Genomic DNA, 23,715 nt, shown 5'->3' with positions numbered 1-23,715 from the left:
AGCTAGCATGCTGCACGTGACGTTACATGAGCAGGTCATGTTGTTTGGTGTCAATGATAACAGGGGGAAAAAAAATATTCACTTGATTTTTTCCTTATTTAGCGATTTTTAAATATTTATAGTCATTCAAATTGTAAAGACATAACAGCACAGCATTTTACTGTGTGTCACCCTTTCGAAGATAGTGAGGAAGAATGAAGATTACAAACTCAACAGACACTACACGCAAGCTCAGAATGGATGAAGATGAGGCAGAAAAACAGATGTGTCCTTTCCAAAGTAACCATCCTGCATTTGTTTTAAACGATTAAAAACACACACACACACACACACACACACACACACACACACACACACACACACACACAGAAACCTAATTCAGCTGACTGGATGTAGAGAGAATCCCTTTCCTACCACATCCAAGTCCAGTGCCTTAAAACATTATGCTATAAAGGCTCAATTTTTTTTGGAAACTACAGAGCTTTTCATTACTGTATCAATGAGATAAAGCTCCGAGTTCCATCACTGGCTGCTATTGGGATTTCTTCAAATATCAATGGGATTTTCCTTTCTGAAAATGGTCTGTTTGTGCAGAAAGTATCATTTGACTTTTTACTGTATCTCTGACATTAATTTGCTGTGGAACAGAACAAATATGTTACAGGCTTAAGCATTACAACCTCTTTGGAGATCAAATTCTCCACTGTAGGAATCAATATGGATTCTGCAAGGAACTCATGTGAAATCCAGAAGGCAGCAACAGAGGTGCCCATCTGCTAACAGTAGCATAATGAACAAAATAAATATCAAACCAGTTTTGTAACAACACTGAATAATCATAAAAAAACTCAATATGCCATTCTCAGTTATGAGAAAATATCCAATCTGAAAATAGTTTTGGATATACCATAAAGAAGTTTTATAGGACTGTTATTGTTCAAGAAGTATATAAATAACAATCAATAACATCAGGACCTCCATGATTATATTCTCAGATGAAGTGTAGTATAGTTTGAAGTCACAGCAAAATGGCAGTAGTAGTGCAGATGACGGGCACTTGACGCAGAGACTGCCAGTTGATTAACACAAAGGTGGAAAAATCACAATTGTAAAATTTGCATCAGTACGCAATGCATACGGAACAATATAAGGTGATCTCGTCACATAAACTGGTTGTAGGATAGGTAGATCTCAGACAAGAATTTGTTGGGAGAATTGCCCTGAACTGTACAACAAAATGTACCAACCACATCTCCACAAAACTAAACTTTTCACATTTATTTTGTAAAAGATTGATACAGTAAGAATTATTATATCTTGTAGTTTAATAGTGACTGCATTAATCCACATACAGAATTAATAAATATTTACAAGACCAAAATATAAAAAGTCTGTGAATCTTATCACTTATTGCAGTGACTTCATCAATGTATATCTAAAGCAATACATGATAATTTGTTCAGAAAACTGTATGGAGATCTACAAGTTTGGAAATTAGAATGGAACAATCAAGTAACAGCAAGGAGCTGGGTTAGTCCACAGGATGTGTTTGGATAACAAAGGTTAAAACAACTACTCATGAAAAGCAGTAAATCATTTTCTAGGTCCCGATCCTGGCACAAATTTTCATGTTACGTTAAGCTGCAGACAGGCCAAATGAAAAGTCACTTATACATAAGCTTTTGGCCACGGCCTTCGTCATTCATTCACACAATCAAGCACATCTCACGCACACATGACTGCCAACTTCTGCAGCTCGGGCCAGAATGCAACTATCATGTGGGACGGAAGCAGCAGTCTGGAGGAGGGTGGGGAAAAAAATGTTCAAATGTGTATGAAATCTTATGGGACTTAACTGCTAAGTCATCAGTCCCTAAGCTTACACACTACTTAACCTAAATTACCCTAAGGACAAACACACACACCCAAGCCCGAGGGAGGACTCGAACCTCCGCCAGGACCAGCCACACAGTCCACGATTACAGCGCCTTAGACCGCTCGGCTAATCCGGCGCGCTGAGCGTGGGGAAGGGGAAGGGGAATGGATAGCAGTGTATGCGTGGTGGTAGAGAGGAACAGTGTCTGGCAAAGTGTACAGGGGAGAGAATGCCAACAGGTGCAGCGTCAGGGCGTTTACGGCCAGGGAGGTGCAGAAAACAGAGCAAAAAAGTATAGCAGCAGGGAAAAATGGGCAGGTGTGTTGGCAGAGGGTGGCAAACAAACCACGCTTTTCACCATTTATTTTGTAGCTGGCTGAAGAGATACTGTACAAAAACTGATGCAGTAAGACATATTATCTCCTGAATGTATCCTCTTTGCTTGCCGTCTTCTGCCAAAGCACCCACCAATCTTTCCTCTTTTCCTGCTCCTTTCCTTTTCACTCCATTTTCCCCACTTCCCTGCCCCACAATCTCCTGACACTGTACCTATTGGCACTGTGGTCCCTGCAATCCACCAGACAGCTCTTCTTTCCCCCTACCTGTACACTGCTATCCTTTCCCCTTATCTGTCCCCTCAAAATTGCTGCTTCCACCCCACATGATAGCTGCATTTTTGCCCAAGCTTAGAGAGTTGGTAGTTATGCGTGCATGAGGTATGCTTGCTTGGGTGAGAGAATGGTGTGTGTTTCTCTTTTTCTGATGAAGGCTGTGGCCGAAAACTTATGTGCAAGTGTCTTAACTTTGCCAGTCTGCAACTTAATGTGTCATCTTTATGGTAAGTAGCAATTTATCTTTTCCTACATTGTTGATATTCCTGCTTGAAGTTTTCAATGTTTGACAAATTTTCATTTATTAGTTCAGGTGTAACCCGCATATCTGTTCTACTCAGAGTAGTTAACAAATATTTGCTTAACAGAACTGCAATACTCACCCATAAATGCAAGAGACATCTATAACAACATCAATCATATCACAGCAAAGTTCATAGCTCTGCATGTCAACTGGAGAAGAATCAGTTGCTATATATATCTTCGACACAACATCAAAAAGAAAGGCTTTTTCAATTCCAGAATTCTGTAATATAAATGAGGAAGTAACTAACGAGACTTAATGGAAACAACAATATTATACAAGTTGATCCCACTAAAACATTTATGACAAAATTACTTATTAAAGATATGAAAAGAACAGATTGCTACGCACCACATACAGGAGGTGTCGAGTGGGGAAAAAAGGCTGGTAGATATTATTAGCTATTGCACTAAGGTCTTCATCAGATGTAGACACACACACACACACACACACACACACACACACACACACACACACACACACACACACACGGAGAGAGAGAGAGAGAGAGAGAGAGAGAGAGAGAGAGAGAGAGAGAGAGTCATCTCTAGGTACTAAGGCCTAATTGTATCTGAGGTGAGCAGCAATCTTTGCTGGGGTGGATTGTGGAGGTACAGAAGAGGCATGGGTTGGGTAGGGGGAGGGAAGTTAGTGGTGCCTGGGGGTAGCATGCAGGGACATGATGGGGACAGGATCGGCAGCTGCTAGGTACAGCACTGGGAGGTTGTACTGGGGAGGGCAGGGGAAGGGCAAAGGTGAGAGGAGAGAAGTAGAATAGGGAAAAAGGCTACCAACTTTTTTTGTATTGTGCGAGAAGGGACTCCTCCAACAATATATCCTTTGTTTCCACAACCTTGCTAGTCCCTGCCTTCCATCTGCCTATCTCCTTCCTCATTCACACTCCAGCACTAGAAATGTCTTATCGCATCAGTGCTGTGTATGTGTGTGTGTGTGTGTGTGTGTGTGTGTGTGTGTGTGTGAGAGAGAGAGAGAGAGAGAGAGAGAGAGAGAGAGAGAGAGAGAGAGATGAAGGATTTCCTCGAAGAGCTAATAATACCTAGCAGTCATTTTTCACTGTGCCTGTCTGCCACTCAATGCCTCCTCTATATGGCGAGTAACACAAAAATGTTCAAATGTGTGTGAAATCTTATGGGACTTAACTGCTAAGGTCATCAGTCCCAGCTTACACACAACTTAAACCTAAATTATCCTAAGGACAAACACACACACACACACACACACACACACACACACACATGTGCCCGAGGGAGGACTCGAACCTCTGCCGAGACCAGCCGCACAGTCCACGACTGCAGCGCCTTAGACTGCTCGGGCGAGTAACAATCTATCCTCTTCATACTGTTGTTATTCCATTCTACATTTCCCACTGTTTGATTTTACATTATTTATTCATTTTTACGTGTTACATCAAAAGTAAGTCACAGTTCATGTGTGTGTTTTATAGTCACATCTAGTTTGCGAATTACTTATCTTGCATCATACTAATAAATTATCCATAAATAATCATCAAAATGAATATTGCATTCATCAACTGTGAACAAATACCACTGCCACTGCACTAATTACAGAAAAAATTTTCACCCAGTGTTATGGGTCACAAGATGATTTCAAACTTAATTTTACCTTTAACCAAAATTACGATTGGGTGATGTAACTATTGATGAATAATGCCTTAAACATTAGATAGCCTTACTTTAAAGAACTGTAATGTGGTTGAAAGCTGAAAGAAGTGAGTAACTGGGAGTATATACTGTTTGTAACAGAATAAAGTAGGTAGCAAATACCTGCATGTTCCTCCATATGACAAAATACAGAAGTAAGAGTTGGAAAACACAGAGACCTCACTAAATAGAAAAATGACTCAGAACTCAGATCTGTTGCACATATAGTATAGCAGGACAAAGAGAAATTGTTCACGATATAGGGGTACATAGCATACCACGATCTTTTGCCACCTAAATAATCACCACCTCTACAGAACCCCACTCAATCTGAGCTCTCTACATGAAACTTTCCACTGTATCCTTTAGCACAATTGAAAAGCACAGTTTGAGCCTCAAACTGAAGCAAAAAAGTAATGTAAATTTTAAGACACTGGTGCCAAGACAGTTCAGTTCAGTTCAGTGCACCCTAACATCACTGTGACCATGAGTGCCAGCGGGTCCTATGTCAACAGTACAAGGTTCTGACAGTAGTGCAGGTATACACAGAAGCTCGTTAGGGCATTTTCACTTTGCTCGGATAGTGGAGAAAGCAGCAGATTGACAGACTTGAACCTGTTCGTAGATTGGATATTTTCACCTTGGTGGGATGGTGGAGAAAGAAGATTGATAGACTTGAGCCTGTTCAGAGACCGTATAATAAATTTCTTGTATACTCTAGCGACAACATCTGCAGTCCAATCCCTGCTAGTACACGGACTCAACAATACCAAATTTAAGGGCCTGAGAGTCTGACAAGAAATTCAACTGGACACCATTGCAAAATTCAATATCTTGGCACTTCTCAAAGTCAATTAACTTCTGAGGTCTAAATCTTCATTCTTAATCTAAAGCTTTTCTAATTTAAAAACAGTAGCTCTGTGAAGACAAATTGACAGGCTGAGCAAAGAAAAAAAACTAAGTGCTAGACAAAAGGGAAACTTGCACTAAACTGTGAATTGAGAAGAGAAGAGGCAGAAAAATTAGCATAAATGACGAGCAGGTAAATTGAAAATGTCAAATTAGTTATTGGAGAAACAATTTTCAACTTCAGGTCACTTGACAAACAACATTGTGAACTCTCAGCTATCTTTCCCTTCAGTATGCATGATTTTGTAAAAGTGGACTGGTGTCATTGTGAATAGGGAAGATTTAACAGTAAATGAGTTTTTATTTAGTAAGAGCTGTAGGAAATTTGACATGCATAAAGGTATCACAGGTATTACAAATATGTAATAAAAGTTAGTGAATGGCAGAAGCTGGTTCAGGCAATCATATGAAAGTACTGGGGAGAAGAAGGGGATGGGGGAAGACTTTGTAATCTCATTTGGTGCTTTGTTAAGATTCTCAGGAATTTTCCAAATGTTTTCACACACTATGACTAAGTATCAGCAAGACAAAAATATATATTTGTCCTTATTGCACTGAAGCACTAAACAGTGTGTGTGATCAAAATGGAGAAACACAATCTAATCCTGATTTAGACCACTCCTTCTGTCAAATTTGACTTTTTTTTGGTCTTTCTTCTGCTAACAAGAAGCAGAAGCAGTCATTGTGTTAAACGACAGACAACATTTCACACTACTTACCGAAATCAATATATTCAACAGATTTTCCAATGTTGGTAATTGTGGAATCAGCTTTTGTACAACTTTACTGAATGCTTCAAATATACTGTGATCATAAATAGAAGTCAGATGAAAACTCAAGTGAATCTGATCAAATCCTAGAATACACAAAGGAACATAATTAGCAGTTTATTTTGCTTAACTTAGTAACATATTTATTGCAATGATAAAAATGAATGACATAATATCAATTTACTTAAGAAAAACAACAACAACAACAACAACAACAACAACAACAACAACTACTACTACTACTACTACTACTACTACACGCGACAGAAAAACACAAAAAAATCAAGAGAGCGAAAATAGCACATCACTTGGCACATTCAGCGATTGGATCGCATTAACAATACACCTTCCTGACTGCTCTGTGGGACATTGTCATCAGTTTTATTGCTGTCACTGTATTCATATAATTAATCTGTGCTTTCATGCAGGATAGATTCATCGTATTGTTAGCATAATCTCTTCCTTTTAGATGTCCCAAAAGTAAATGATGATGATGATGATCATAATAATAATAATCTGCTTCTCATTCAAGCTGACACACTGTCCAACAAACTGAATTCCAATTATGGCAGTGTGTAGGTGGTTGGCTGGGGGAGAGGACCAAACAGCGAGGTCATTGGTCCCATCATCCCAAGTGACAGAAACCAAGGGAGGAACAACACAAACAGCATATTCCAGTCTCGGGGAAGGGAAAATGGACAAATGAAGAGGCAAAAGGAATGTCATGGGGGCAGCAGCAGGAAGAGTAAAGAATTTGGATGGGTCGGGTGGGGGTGGGGATGCGAGAGGGTGGGTAGTGGTGCCCCAGAAATGCTACGCACGTTGGGGCACCAGCACCACCAACAACTCTTCCCGATCCCCACAACATACCATGATCATGACACAATGGGAAAAACAGCTGAGCAAGAAGACACAAGAAAGGGGAAAACAAAATGGCACAAAAGACCAGACAAAATGCAGGGAAAAGGGTGGGGAGAACCTGGCAAGTGTGGAGGCAAGAGCACGGTCCCATAACCAACGCCAACACTAACCGAGGGACCTCAATTCTTGAGAGAAATTCAGCTACTTAAACCTGACTTTTGTAAGTGAGGGGGGAGGGATGGGGGGTAGGGGACGAGGACGAACATAACCATGTGAGGGACATCCATCAACACCCAGGACAAGGAAGGTGGAGGGGCATATTTAGTGCAGAGGGCCAAACGGCGAAAGCAGTTCAGCAAAATATTGATCATTGTGAGGGGGGGCTGCAAATACAAGGGAGCGAGGGGAGGGGGGGGGGGGGGGGCAGCTCATTGCAGAGTAAAAAACCATGGGCCATCTAGTAGTATGGCCGATACGATGACGGCAGAGGATGGTATGTACAATTGCTGGTGGTTGGGTTTAAGTTAGTGAGCTGCAGCATGCCAGCCAGTGACACTAACCAATATCCACACAGCATGCACCCCAGCTTGTGGCAATGTATCACAAGGGAGTCTATAGAATGTTGAACTGCACTGCTGCTATTGGAAAATGACCTGTAAATGAATTACTAACCACAGTCACTGGAGAAAACTGCTGAAAAATGGAATCTGAAAGTCAGTGTTTAGGGAACTCTATGTCAATGGGCATTAAATCCTAACTTACCTTGCATTTTTTGAAATCTGCACGTATTTCATATCCATTATTCCTAAATCAGATCCAGCACATTATAATGATATTTAGAAGGTCCCATTGCACATATGGTTTTCAATTACAGATACTAACTGGAGAGAGCATATATAATTTTTTTGTGCAAAAATATGAGTTATGTTGTAAATAAACAACACACAATTTGCAATTTCCTTGTCATAAAACAAATGTGTATGCCTGGTAGTCTGTAAAATTATTGCAATATTGTCAAATAAAGACATGGTAGGAGACTGTGGCTGTTACATGAAATAAACTGTTGCAGTGTACAGCAACGGGCCCCAAGTTGGTTTCAGCTTACTGTATTCAAAAAGTACAATTAGCGATTTAAAATTTATACAAATCATCATCAAATGGCTTCTATGCCTTTGCCAGAACAAATGATACACTGGTTTACTGGTGAGTTGCCCTACAATAAACAATAATACACAGTCACAAACGTGTAACAAAGATGGGGGCACTACAGATGTGTTAGAATGTAACTTATATGAAATGTCCACCTGGCACATTTGGTTCTAAAGACATTCACATTTTCATCGTAACACACATTGCTTTTCATTATAAAATACAGATGAACACTTTACCTAACACAAATTTGTAGTGCAACCATCTACATGACAGTTTTGTAAGTGTGAATATTTGTTTATCCTAGGGCAACCAATCAGTAAACCATTGTATAATTTGTTTTGATGAGAGCACGAAAGTCATCAGATGATGAACCTTGTAAATTCAAAACCAGAAGGGTACTTTTTTAATAAAGTAATCTGAATCCAATTTGTGGCTGGTTGCTGTACTCCATCAACAATTTATGAAAACTTATACTTTTTACCAGTGAATGGTAGATACTGTTCATCATCTTCCCCTGTAAATATAAACACCATAAACCCTACACTAGAACCAAAGACAAACACTGCAGATAATATAATTAGTGTACACATTCCATATTTTACCATCCAAATTGTACTAAAAAGCAACTACCTGTAGTGAGTTTTGTAGTGAACAGTATATTGCAGAATATAGCTAATAAATGGAGGAAAAAAAAACAGTTTCACATTATATTTATGAGCTTTTTTGTTCAGCATATTACTAACCTGAATCTGCAAGATCATCGTTAGCTCTCTGATGAATATCTCTCTGTGTTTCCATCTTATAATCATCTGATAATCCATCTACTTTATGAATGAAAACCTCAAATTTAATGCTCTGATTAACTTTGAAGGCTTTTGTAACAGTAAGATTTAATTTCATCAGTGCTTCCATGTAATCATCCTGGAAATGAATAAACACTGTTAAGCTTACAATCATTCAAACATTATCATTCTTACTGGAAATGTGACAGAGAGGATCACAAAAAATACACTTTGAAATTAACAGTTACAATATTCAAACCTATTGTAAAAATTGAAGTGCTAATGAAACACAAAGAAGAATCACAAGTAAGTGTCTGACTTAAGTGAAGCATGAACACAGACTTTGGTTAGATTAGATTAGATTTACTTTCATTCCAATTGATCCATAGTGAGGAGGTCCTCCAGGATGTAGAACATGTCAGAAAAACAACAATACATGACAAATATTTACAGCTAAAACAAATCAGCTAATGTACAATTCCACAGGTCCCAAGTGGAATGATCATCATTTTTTAATGAACACTATATGAAAGAGTCATTTTATAAATACTAATGCACCGAATTTAAAATAAAAAAGTTTTATTTATTTATTAGGTAATAAACATGTAATACAACTACTATAATACAATGAACACATTACTGCACAGAAATGATGCAGAAGTTAGATTGTACTCACACACACACACACACACACACACACACACTTACAATGAACACATTACTGCACTGAAATTGTGCAGAAGTTATAGTAGTTGGTTTTACTGAGAAATTCATCAATGGAGTAGATGGAGTTGGCCACCAATAAATCCTTTAGGACTCTCTTAAACTGAATTTCATTGGCTGTTAAGCTTTTTATGGCTGCTGGCAAGTTATTGAAAATGTGTGTTCCTGAATAATGCACACCTTTTTGTACAAGACTAAGTGACTTTAAATCCTTGTGAAGATTTTTATTATTTCTAGTATTGATTCCATGAATTGAGCTGTTGGTTTGAAAAAGTGATATATTTTTAATGACAAATTTCATTAAGGAATAAATATATTGGGAAGCAGTAGTAAGTATCCCTAGTTCCCTAAACAGACTTCTGCAGGATGTTCTTAAGTTCACACCACATATAACTCTTACTGCACGTTTTTGTGCCCGGAAAACTTTAGCTTGGCTTGATGAATTACCTCAAAAATAATCCCATATGACATTATGGAATGAAAGTAAGCATAGTACGCCAGCTTTTTCATTTTTATATCCCCTATGTCTGACAGAATTCGCATTGCAAATAGACATTTGTTAAGACGCTTCAGCAGTTCTGTGGTGTGCTCCTCCCAGTTGAATTTCTTATCAAGCTGTAATCCCAAGAATTTAACATTGTCCGCTTCTTCTATCTGCTTGTCATATGTTGGGTATGTACTCGTGGGACACCCCTTACAAGTTCTGAACTGCATGTAGTGTGTTTTTTCAAAGTTTAGTGACAAAGAATTGGCTAGGAACCAGTGATTAATGTCCACAAATATTTTATTAGCTGATCTTTCTATGACGACACTTGATTTACTATTTATTGCAATGTTTGTATCATCAGCAAACAAAACGAACTTGGCATCTGGTAATGTTACTGATGAAAGGTCATTGATATACACAAGAAAAAGTGAGGATCCCAAAATGGAACCTTGTGGGACCCCACATGTAATTAATTCCCTGGTGGATGATGCCTGATAGCTTGATACATGCCTCTTTCCTAATAACACCCTCTGTTTCCTGCCAGAGAGATAAGATTTGAACCATTTTGCAGCATTTCCTGTTACAGTATAATATTCTAATTAATTTAAAAGGATATTGTGATTTACACAGTCAAATGCCTTTGACAAATCACAAAATATACCAGTTGCCTGCAATTTTTTGTCTAATGAATTAAGCACATTTTCACTGTAAGTGTAGACAGGCTTCTCAATATCAGAACCCTTTAGAAATCTAAACTGTGACTTTGACAGTATGTTATTTGAGATAAGATGGTTATGTAGCCGTTTGTATATTACTTTTTCTAAATTTTTTGAGAATGGTGGCAACAATGAAATTGGATGGAAATTTGATGCTGTTTCTTTATCTACCTTCTTAAACAGTGACTTAACTTCAGCATATTTCAACGATTCACGAAATATTCCACTGATAAACGACTGCTACACAGACCGTTTAATATGTTATTTAACTCAGAATCACATTCTTTAATTAACTTTGTTCATATTTCATCATATCCACTAGATCTTTTTGATTTTAAAGATTTTATGATGGACATTATTTCTGCTGGGGTAGTGAGGGTCAAATTCATATTATGGAAGTTACTTGAAATGTCTGGTCTGAGGTATTCCATAGCAGCATCTACAGAACCTGACAACCCCATCTTTTCAGTACCAGTTCTGCAACACTATACACATCTGTCACCAATGTATCATTTACTCTTAATGCTATTTGTCCCTCTTCGTGTCTGTTTCTACCGGTCTCCTCCTTCACTATATCCCCTATTGTCTTTTATTTTGCTATCTGATATGACTATCTTTTCCTTGTAGTATATTTGCTGTGATGTTCGTATTACAATCTTCAACATTTTGCAGTGTTTCTTGTAATGTGGCATAGCATCAACATCAGAACTATTTCAGATTGACAGATAGTTGTATTTTTGTTTTACAAGATACCCCTATTCCTTGAGTAATCCATGGCTTCTTTGTAGACTTTGATCTAACCTTGGTTAGTTTTGGGAGAAAACAGTGTTCAAATAAGATAAGCACTTTATTAGCAAAAGTGTTATATTTTTCATTCATGCCATGAGCACTGTAAATGTCAGTCCAGTGAATGTCTCTGAGGAGTGTCCTAAAATAATCAATTTTTGGCTTATTGATTACCCTTTTGAGCTCAGATTTAACAGATTTTATATCATGTTCAGTATTAACATTTAACAGAAGGAACTGCATGTCATGGTCTGAGAGGCCATTGACTATTGATTTTGTACTATAATTTTGTTCGTTGGACTTTTCTATAAAGATATTGTCAATGGCTGTTTGTGAGCAATTGGCTACCCTAGTGGGGAACTTTACAGTGGGAATTAAGTTCAGTGATAGTGTCACTAACTCAAATAATTTCTTATTGGGAGAGTCTTTAAGGAAATCTACACTGAAATCACCAGCAACCACTATTTATTTGTTTTTGGTTGTTAAATGGGCCAGTGCAGCTTCAAGGTGGTTTATGAACAAATTAAAGTTACTTGCAGGTGCTCAAGTGAAGGATTTTTTGTGAAATTCTACTTCTGCTGCACATTCTTCCATATGCTGTTCTAGGCAACATTTATGAATGTCTATGTTCTTAAATTTATGACAGTTCCTGATGAATGTGGCAACTGCTCCTTTCTCCATTTCTGATCTACAAAAGTGAGATGCTAAGCTAAACCCTGTAACACTTAAAAGTTATAGACCAGTGGTCACATGATGTTCAGAGAGGCAGATTATGTCAGCTGGGCTTGAAGACTAATTCATCTATGCAGATAGTTAATTCATTAATTTTATTTCTCAGTCCTCGAACATTTTGATGCAATAAAGATAGCTGACATTTCACATTGACTGAATTAAAATATCTGCTGACTGTTGAAAATCCTTAACTAATAGCTGTTTATGCTAATGTAATAAGCTAGAATTATGTTTTTTGGTTTCCTTCTCAAACTGAAGGTTTGTCTCAGTTCTTAACCTCTCTTAAAATTTGGTTTCTTTCTGTCCTCCCTACCCTAAACACCCTACCTAACCACCTCGAATCCACATATTAATTAAAATATTGATATACCTGAGAATGGAAGCAATTATTAATACCAAAGATCTACCAATTACAATTTTAGAAAAAATTACTTAACATAATTAAGATAGTTCAGCCAAATTTATATACTGGAACCCCCTGAAATCTTGATTTTTGGTGACAGACTGAACTGTAGCACAGTCTGAGGTCTAGGTCAGGTTGGAAGATGACAATTTGCTTGTGAACTGGTGAAGCCAATGAATGTTAAAGCAGAAAATTTGGGTGTGGTAGGGAAATTGACTGGTAACGAAGCATACTGTTTAGGTCTGTGCCACATTGAAAAAATACAAGGGGGAGGGGGCTTACCATTGTAACTGTTACTGGTGGTTCTTTTCTTTAGAATGTAATAAGAAATGATTATTTGCACCAAGTCATATAGATCTTCATAGAGCTGTAAGGCAGGTTACCGATTGATGGGTTGTAGTGGTGGTGGTGGTGGTGGGGGGGGGGGGGGGGGGGGCGATGGGCAAAGTTGCTGGTTCCAGGAAGCCACACTGAACACTGCATATGTGCCTGCAAACCAGGCAACACAGTGAGCACTTGGAGTTTCAAAAATAATTACAGGCTGTTATCACTCAACTAAATGAAGTGTCAATCATAAAGATATTTCAATCTAAGTATAGAATGAATAAAATAGAAAGAAACATTCCACATGGGAAAAATATATTAAAAACAAAGATTCTGTGACTTACCAAACGGAAAAGTGCTGGTAGATAGACACAATAAAAAAACACACAAACACGCACACAAAATATCAAGCTTTTGCAACCCACGGTTGCTTCATCAGGAAAGAGGGAAGGAGAGGGAAAGACGAAAGGATATGGGTTTTAAGGGAGAAGGTAAGGAGTCATTCCAATCCCGGGAGCAGAAAGACTTACCTTAGGGGGAAAAAAGGACAGAGCGCGCGCGCCCACACACACACACACACACACACACACACACACACACACACACACACACACACATATTGGAATGACTCCTTACCCTCTCCCTTAAAACCCATATCCTTTCGTCTTTCCCTCTCCTTCCCTCTTTCCTGATGAAGCAACCGTGGGTTGCGAAAGCTTGATATTTTGTGTGTGTGTGTGTGTGTGTGTGTGTGTGTGTGTGTGTGTGTGTGTGTGTTTTTGTTTTTTTATTGTGTCTATCTACCAGCGCTTTCCCGTTTGGTAAGTCACAGAATCTTGGTTTTTAATTTAAGCATAGAATGAAATACACTATTAATCATACATTCTGCATTTTCTCTTAAATTTACTAAGCAATTACAAATAATGACATTACCTGTGCATCTATAACAAAAACCAGAGCTCCACACCCTCCAAATATCATATCAGAATCAAATGACTGGTCAAAGAAATCAATCTGACCAGGAAAGTCCCATATTTGGAACTGCACAAAACTTGAGTTTGAAATGTCATCTTTAATTATCTTGTTTGTACTCTCCAGAAATAGTGTCTCGTTGGGTGACATTTTGTGGAAGACCACCTTTTGTATTGAAGATTTACCACTCCTACAACAAAATAAAATAACATGTAAATTAAGTAGTCAAAGTAACTAATTACTTATGTTAGTTTTCAAATTTTTTTTTTCCAAGAGCATTATGCTAAACCTACTTGGTCACAGAACAAAACATGTTCAGAACTTCTACACTACATATTTCTGAAAGGAATGTACAAGGCAAAAATAACTAAGAATGTAGCCATAACAATGCAACTGCAGATGAAAATTGCACATTGTTGGTGCATAGCTTTGTTGACAGTGCTAGAAAAATATGACATTAAAATGTGAATATAATAGAGGGAAACATTCCACATGGGAAAAATATATCTAAAAACAAAGATGATGTGACTTACCGAACGAAAGCGCTGGCAGGTCGATAGACACACAAACAAACACTAACACACACACAAAATTCAAGCTTTCGCAACAAACTGTTGCCTCATCAGGAAAGAGGGAAGGAGAGGGAAAGAGGGAAGGAGAGGGAAAGACGAAAGGATGTGGGTTTTAAGGGAGAGGGTAAGGAGTCTTTCCAATCCCGGGGGCGAAAAGACTTACCTTAGGGGGAAAAAAGGACAGGTATACACTCGCGCACACACACACATATCCATCCACACATATACAGACACAAGCAGACATATTTAAAGACAAAGAGTTTGGGCAGAGATGTCAGTCGAGGCGGAAGTGAAGAGGCAAAGATGATGTTGAATGACAGGTGAGGTATGAGTGGTGGCAACTTGAAATTAGCGGAGATTGAGGCCTGGTGGGTAACGGGAAGAGAGGATATATTGAAGAGCAAGTTCCCATCTCCGGAGTTCGGATAGGTTGGTGTTGGTGGGAAGTATCCAGATAACCGGGACGGTGTAACACTGTGCCAAGATGTGCTGGCTGTGCACCAAGGCATGTTTAGCCACAGGGTGATCCTCATTACCAACAACCACTGTCTGCCTGTGTCCATTCATGCGAATGGACAGTTTGTTGCTGGTCATTCCCACATAGAAAGCTTCACAGTGTAGGCAGGTAAGTTGGTAAATCACGTGGGTGCTTTCACATGTGGCTCTGCCTATGATCGTGTACACCTTCCGGGTTACAGGACTGGAGTAGGTGGTGGTGGGAGGGTGCATGGGACAGGTTTTACACCGGGGGCGGTTACAAGGATAGGAGCCAGAGGGTAGGGAAGGTGGTTTGGGGATTTCATAGGGATGAACTAACAGGTTACGAAGGTTAGGTGGACGGCGGAAAGACACTCTTGGTGGAGTGGGGAGGATTTCATGAAGGATGGATCTCATTTCAGGGCAGGATTTGAGGAAGTCGTATCCCTGCTGGAGAGCCACATTCAGAGTCTGGTCCAGTCCCGGAAAGTATCCTGTCACAAGTGGGGCACTTTTGTGGTTCTTCTGTTATTCAACCAAACAGCCATCGTCAAAGATTTACTGTCCTACACTCGTACTCTCTGCTGGAAATATCACTTTGCCACGAAGAAAAATGATCCTAATCCTACTCCTAATGATCCAACTCCCCAAGACACCATCCAAATTGAACCCTGCCTGGAACAGTTCCGTGCTCCGTCTCAGGGGGACCCACCTCCTCTTCCTCAAAATCACCCTCTCCAAACCTTCCAGGAATTTCTGACTTCCAGCCTTGCATCTCAATCCTCCTTAAAAAACCTTAATCCTACTCCCAACATCACCACTGCTGAAGCCCAGGCTATCCGTGATCTGAAGGCTGACCGATCCATCGTCATTCTTCCGGCGGACAAGCGTTCCACGACCGTGGTACTTTATCATCGGGAGTATGTGGCTGAGGGACTGCGTCAGCTTTCAGACAACACCACATACAAATTTTGCCAAGGTAACCCCATTCCCGATGTCCAGGCGGAGCTTCAAGGAATCCTCAGAACCTTAGGCCCCCTGCAAAACCTTTCACCTGACTCCATCAACTTCCTGACCCCACCGATACCACGCACCCCTACCTTCTACCTAAAATCCACAAACCCAATCATCCCGGCCGCCCCATTGTAGCTGGTTACCAAGCCCCCACAGAACGTATCTCTGCCTACGTAGATCAACACCTTCAACCCATTACATGCAGTCTCCCATCCTTCATCAAAGGCACCAACCACTTTCTCGAACGTCTGGAATCCTTACCCAATCTGTTACCCCCGGAAACCATCCTTGTAACCATTGATGCCACTTCCCTATACACAAATATTCCGCACGTCCAGGGCCTCGCTGCGATGGAGCATTTCCTTTCACGCCGATCACCTGCCACCCTACCTAAAACCTCTTTCCTCATCACCTTAGCCAGCTTCATTCTGACCCACAACTTCCTCACTTTTGAAGGCCAGACATACCAACAATTAAAGGGAACAGCCATGGGTACCAGGCTGGCCCCCTCGTACGCCAACCTATTCATGGGTCGCTTAGAGGAAGCCTTCTTGGTTACCCAGGCCTGGCAACCCAAAGTTTGGTACAGATTTATTGATGACATCTTCATGATCTGGACTCACAGTGAAGAAGAACTCCAGAATTTCCTCTCCAACCTCAACTCCTTTGGTTCCATCAGATTCACCTGGTCATACTCCAAATCCCATGCCACTTTCTTTGACGTTGACCTCCACCTGTCCAATGGCCAGCTTCACACGTCCGTCCACATCAAACCCACCAACAAGCAACAGTACCTCCATTATGACAGCTGTCACCCATTCCACATCAAACGGTCCCTTCCCTACAGCCTAGGTCTTCGTGGCAAACGAATCTGCTCCAGTCCGGAATCCCTGAACCATTACACCAACAACCTGACAACAGCTTTCGGATCTCGCAACTACCCTCCCGACCTGGTACAGAAGCAAATAACCAGAGCCACTTCCTCATCCCCTCGAACCCAAAATCCCCCACAGAAGAACCACAAAAGTGCCCCACTTGTGACAGGATACTTTCCGGGACTGGACCAGACTCTGAATGTGGCTCTCCAGCAGGGATACGACTTCCTCAAATCCTGCCCTGAAATGAGATCCATCCTTCATGAAATCCTCCCCACTCCACCAAGAGTGTCTTTCCGCCGTCCACCTAACCTTCGTAACCTGTTAGTTCATCCCTATGAAATCCCCAAACCACCTTCCCTACCCTCTGGCTCCTATCCTTGTAACCGCCCCCGGTGTAAAACCTGTCCCATGCACCCTCCCAGTCCTGTAACCCGGAAGGTGTACACGATCATAGGCAGAGCCACATGTGAAAGCACCCACATGATTTACCAACTGACCTGCCTACACTGTGATGCATTCTATGTGGGAATTACCAGCAACAAACTGTCCATTCGCATGAATGGACACAGGCAGACAGTGTTTGTTGGTAATGAGGATCACCCTGTGGCTAAACATGCCTTGGTGCACGGCCAGCACATCTTGGCACAGTGTTACACCGTCCCGGTTATCTGGATACTTCCCACCAACACCAACCTATCCGAACTCCGGAGATGGGAACTTGCTCTTCAATATATCCTCTCTTCCCGTTACCCACCAGGCCTCAATCTCCGCTAATTTCAAGTTGCCACCACTCATACCTCACCTGTCATTCAACATCATCTTTGCCTCTTCACTTCCGCCTCGACTGATATCTCTGCCCAAACTCTTTATCTTTAAATATGTCTGCTTGTGTCTGTATATGTGTGGATGGTTTTTTGACATTAAAATGTGAATAGACATGTCCAAAAATGGAGTCAACAAGAAGAAAATAGGTATTAGACAGTCACTGACAACCACTGTAGGTCAAACTAATTATATTTTTGAATAATATACACAAATAAACATAGCAAATACTAAGTTTAAGCTTGTTTGAGATTTTCACATTATTACATGCACATACAAAAAGGATATCCACATACATTAACACCACAATTTACATAAGACGTAACAGGTGATTCAAAAAGAAAGAACAATTTCAGTTGTTTATTACAAACAAACAATAAAAGATGAAACACAGTGCGTAAGTCACTGGATAGAGGAATGGTCAGAGTTTTCACAAAATTGCACAGTTGTTTGTAGCAACAGGACGACTACATCATAAGAGGAATCATTTCATGTGTTGGAATATGCGTGAAGTAAATTCATTATTCAAACGTAATGTGCATTCCGATGTGATTCAGCAAGAAGCCGCCTCTGCACAAGCAGATTTGTGACTGGCATATGAAATTCTTGGAAGTTGGTTGCATATGCAAACGAAAGGGCGCTAGTTGCCCACACATGTCTGATGAAAATGTCAGGTGTATCTGAGATGTGTTCACATGGAGCCCTCAGAAGTCCACAAGATGGGCAGGCCAGGAACTTAAACTTCCCAAAACAATGGTGTGGTGTGTTCTGAAATGACACCTGCATGTCAAGCCTTACAAGTTGTAGTTACTGCAGGAGTTGCATCCTGGTGACCATAACAGAAAGTACGATTTTTGCAATTCAACTCTCTGTAGGAAATGGCGGAGGACAATTTTTCTCAATGACTCATCTTTTTGGACAAATTAATGTTTCATCTACCTGGTAAAGTAAACTGCCATAATTTAAGAATTTGAGGATCACAAAATCTTGGTGTCGTCATCAAATATAAGAGACTCATAGAAACTGAACGTGTTTTGTGTCATTTGTGTCCACAAAGTTTATGAACCTATCTTTTTTTTTTAGGACACTGTGACAGGAATGTCATACCTAGACATGCTGCAAAATTGGTAGTTACCTCAACTTCACAAGATTCCAATGATTTCATTTTTATGCATGATGGTACCCTGCCACACTTTCACCTTGCGGTGTGGTGTTATCTTAACAACACCATCCCATAATGTTGGACTGGAAGGGGTGGACAACAGGATGATGTGGGGATGGCAAATCAAAGACTGTTTCATTGGCAGAACACTTAGAAAATGCAACAGATGTACTAAAGAGACTGCCTACACTACACTTGGCTGTCCTCTTTTTGAGTACTGCTGCATGGTCTGAGATCCTTACCAGATAAGATAAACAGAGTACAGGAAGTTCAAAGAAGAGCAGCATGTTTTGTATTATTTCAAAATAGGGGAGACAGTGTCGCTGACGTGATACAGGATTTGGAGTGGACATCAATAAAACACAGGCGTTTTTTGTTGCAGTAGAATCATTAAATATGGGAACAGACACACTCTCACGGAGGAAGCATAAGAATCTGTTCAGTTATTCTTTTGCCATCGGGTAGTATCAAGGATAAGGAATCCTTATGTCCTGCCACCATCAGCATTCTACTCCTTAAAAATTAAAACAAGGTGTGGATGAAAAAGGCTGCCTACACCTCTAAGCAATTAAAACAGAGAAAATGGGTATGATGAAGATGGACAGCAAAGGAGGTAGGGTAGAGTGGGCTCCACTGGTTAAAGCGTCTATGCATCGGTCAAAATTAGAGACAAAAAATCCGAAAGACCATGCTTGGCATAGAGCATCATGAGGAGGCAGCATCCCACCAAGATGTGAGCACTCCGCAACCACAACACTGGCGTAGCTCATTACTCTCCAAGAACGAAAACCACTTCCACAGAGAAAGCTAAAACCAGTTCAACTGTCTGTAAGACATCCACCAATACTATAGGCAAAGAATCCAAAAGACCATACTCAACATGGCAAACCATGAGGGAGCATTCTATCAGGATATAAGCTGCTGTCTGTAAGGCTATGCAACCACAATGCAAGGGTGGCTTGTTACATAAAATAAAACTATGGGTTAATATGGTATGACTGATGCAGAGGCAACATAGGATGATGAATTTTTCCAGGAGGAATTGAAGGAGAAATACCATGAAGCAGTAGTCGCCTGGATAGTGTGAATTTTGTTAGAGGGAGGAGTAGCCCATTAGATAATGTTCCACCTCTGAGTGTGGAGACACCTTACATGCACTCACAAAATCCACACCTGGGATCATCAGAGCAAATGGTGTGCAAGTAATTGCTTCTCTAGCCCAATGGATGGCCGTTCATTCCCTGGGTTACCCCTACGATTTGCGGCCCAGAGGAAGACAACTGAGCAAGTAGTACAACTAATGTCAGAGAGAAGCTCGTATAAAGCAGTTATCACATGGTAACAAAAGTGACATCAATAGCCTAGAGACATCTCTCACTATGCCACTACAAATTAAAACACATTTGGAGGTGGTCTGTTTAATAAAAGATAGGGCTCTGTTAATGACTATCAGCTCCACCAAAAAAACACTGCACTTTCCTCATAACGAATGTTGTTTCTGAGTAGAGGAAGGGGTGGGGTCTGGAAGGGAGATTTAAAAGCATATCCCATACTATCCATGGTTTCATAACTGTCACTGTAAACTTTTGCAGCACAATTTCTCCTGAAGAACTGAGATCAACAGATGATGAAAGGTCATGGGGACGACAAATTTTATAATTCTTGGTTTGGGTACTAAACAACAGTTGTTGTGGTCATCAGTTCAAAGGATGGTTTTATGCAGCTCTCCACACTAATCTATTTTGTGCAATAGCCTCTTCATCTCTGCATAACTACTACAACCCACATCCATTCACACTTGCTTACTGCATTCAAACCTTCATGTGTCTCTACAATTTTTACACCCCATACTACCTCCAGTTATTAAATTGAAAATTACTCAATGCCTCAGAATGTGTCATATCAATTGATCCTTTCTTTTAGTCAAGTGTTTGCCGCTCGTGGTCTCGTGGTAGTGTTCTCGCTTCCCGAGCAAGGGGTCCCGGGTTCCATTCCCGGTGGGGTCAGGGATTTTCACCTGCACCAAGATGACTGGGTGATTTCCATTTCCATTTCCATTTAGTCAAGTTGTGCCATAAATTTATTTTTTCCCCAGTTTGATTCAATGTCTCCTCATTTATAATTCTACTTACCAATCTACTCTCCAACATTCTTCTCTAGCAACATATTTAAAAAGTTTCTATTCTCTTCTTGTCTGGACCACATTTCACTTGCACACAAGGCTACATCCCGACATACGCCTTCAGAAGAAATTTCCTAACCATTACATTGATCAGATGTTAACAAATTCCTCTTTCAGAGATGCTTTTCTTGTTACTGTCAGTCTGCATTTTGTACCTCCCTTCTTGAGCCATCATCAATTATTTTGCTGCCCAAATAGCAAAACTCATACTTCTTATAATATATAATTTCCTAATCTAATTCCCTCAGCATTGCTTGATTTAATTCAACTACATTTCATTTCCTTGTTTTACTTTTGCTGATGTATACCTTATAATCTACTTCCATTCTTTTCATTTCCTTTGAGTCTTACAACTGCACATTACTGTCTGTAAAAGTTGTAGATAACCTGTTACTTCCTCTATTTTATCTCTGCAACTATTAAAATTTCAAAGAGTGTAATCAAGTCAAAAGCATCAAAAGCTTTATCTAAAGCTACAAATGCTATAAACGTCACTTTGCCTTTCTTTGACCTACACTACTGGCCATTAAAATTGCTACACCAAGAAGAAATGCAGACAATAAACGGGTATTCATTGGACAAATATACTATACTAGAACTGACATGTGATTACATTTTCACGCAATTTGGGTGCATAGATCCTGAGAAATCAATACCCAGAACAACATCCTCTGGCCGTAATAACGGCCTTGATACGCCTGGGCATTGAGTCAAACAGAGCTTGGATGGCGTGTACAGGTACAGTTGCTGATACAACTTCAACACGATACCACTGTTGATCAACAGTAGTGACTGGCGTATTGAGACGAGCCAGTTGCTCGGCCGCCATTGACCAGATGTTTTCAATTGGTGAGAGATCTGGAGAATGTGCTGGCCAGGGCAGCAGTTGAACATTTTCTGTATCCAGAAAGGCCCGTACAGGACCTGCAACATGCAGTCGTGCATTATCCTGCTGAAATGCAGTATTTCGCAGGGATCGAATGATGGGTAGAGCCACGGGTCGCAACACATCTGAAATGTAACGTCCACTGTTCAAAGTGCCGTCAATGCGAACAAGAGGTGACCGAGATGTGTAACCAATGGCACACCATACCATCATGCCGGGTGATACGCCAGTATGGCGATGACGAATAAACGCTTCCAATGTGCGTTCACCACGATGTCGCCAAACACGGATGCGACCATCATGATGCTGGAAACAGAACCTGGATTCATCCGAAAAAATGACGTTTTGTCATTCGTGCACCCAGGTTCGTCATCGAGTACACCATCGCAGGCGCTCCTGTCTGTGATGCAGCGTCAAGGGTAATCGCAGCCATGGTCTCCGAGCTGATAGTCCATGCTGCTGCGAATGTCGTCGAACTGTTCGTGCAGATGGTTGTTGTCTTGCAAACATCCGCATCTGTTGACTCAGGGATCGAGACGTGGCTGCACCATCCATTACAGCCATGCGAATAAGATGGCTGTCATCTCAACTGCTAGTGATACGAGACCGTTTTGATCCAGCACGGCGTTCCATATTACCCTCCTGAACCCACCGATTCCATATTCTGTTAACAGTCATTGGATCTCGACAAACGCGAGCAGCAATGTCGCGGTACAATAAACCTCAATTGTGATAGGCTACAATCCGACCTTTATCAATGTCGGAAACGTGATGGTACGCATTTCTCCTTACACGAGGCATCACGACAACGTTTCACCAGGCAACGGGGGTCAACTGCTGTTTGTGTATGAGAAATCGGTTGGAAACTTTCCTCATGTCGGCACGTTGTAGGTGTCGCCACCAGCGCCAACCTTGTGTGCATGCTCTGAAAAGCATGTCAAAGCATCTTCTTCCTGTCGGTAAAATTTCACGCCTATAGCACGTCATCTTCGTGGTGTAACAATTTTAATGGCCAGTAGTGTATATTCTAAAATATATCATACCGTCAGTATTACTTCGCATGTTCCGGAACCCAATCTGATATTCCACAATTCTGATTTCTACTAATTTTCTGAATTTTTGGCAAATAATTTGTATCAATTATGCAGTCATGACTTATTAATCTGACAGTTTTCTAATATTCACACTTGTCACCACACATCTTTTTTAGTATCTGAATTATGACTTCCATCTTGAATTCTTGAGGGTATTTTGTTTGTTTCTTTTGTCTTGGACACTAAGTGGAATAATTTTACCATGGCTGGCTCTCGTCTCAATACTTTTGAGTTAATGTCGTCTACTCCAGGGGCTTTGTATCCACTTAGGTCTTTCAGGGTTGTCAAATCATCTTGCAGTTTCGTATCTCCCAACTCATCTTCATCCACTTCCTCTTACCCTTCTATAAAGTTGTCGACAAGTTGGTTTCCCTTATATATATCCCCTATATATTCCTTCCATGTTTTACTTCTTTGCTTAGTTCTGGCTTGCTGTCTCAGCTCTTGATATTCATACAGCTGCTTCTCTTTTCTCCAAGTTTCTCTAATTTTGCTACAGTCAGCATCAATATTTCCCGTAGTTATGCGTGCTTCTACA

General features: G+C 40.4%; 1 protein-coding gene across 1 annotated transcript in view; it reads right to left on the bottom strand.

Annotated features, from left to right (window-relative positions):
• LOC126475707 (ras-related GTP-binding protein C) overlaps positions 1 to 23,715 on the bottom strand; it is a 114,873-nt gene that overhangs the window by 22,518 nt on the left and 68,640 nt on the right. Inside the window, exons 3-6 of the mRNA XM_050103487.1 lie at positions 14,052 to 14,280; positions 8,909 to 9,086; positions 6,102 to 6,238; positions 2,871 to 3,013 (exon numbers count right to left, since the gene is read on the bottom strand). Coding sequence (XP_049959444.1) covers positions 2,871 to 3,013; positions 6,102 to 6,238; positions 8,909 to 9,086; positions 14,052 to 14,280 — 687 coding nt within the window. The remainder of the gene's footprint in view (positions 1 to 2,870; positions 3,014 to 6,101; positions 6,239 to 8,908; positions 9,087 to 14,051; positions 14,281 to 23,715) is intronic.

Source organism: Schistocerca serialis, chromosome 1, assembly GCF_023864345.2.
Source record: "Schistocerca serialis cubense isolate TAMUIC-IGC-003099 chromosome 1, iqSchSeri2.2, whole genome shotgun sequence".
Taxonomy (NCBI): Eukaryota; Metazoa; Arthropoda; class Insecta; order Orthoptera; family Acrididae; genus Schistocerca; species Schistocerca serialis.
The sequence above is the reverse complement of the archived record's forward strand: the minus strand, read 5'-3'. Positions and strand labels throughout refer to the sequence as shown.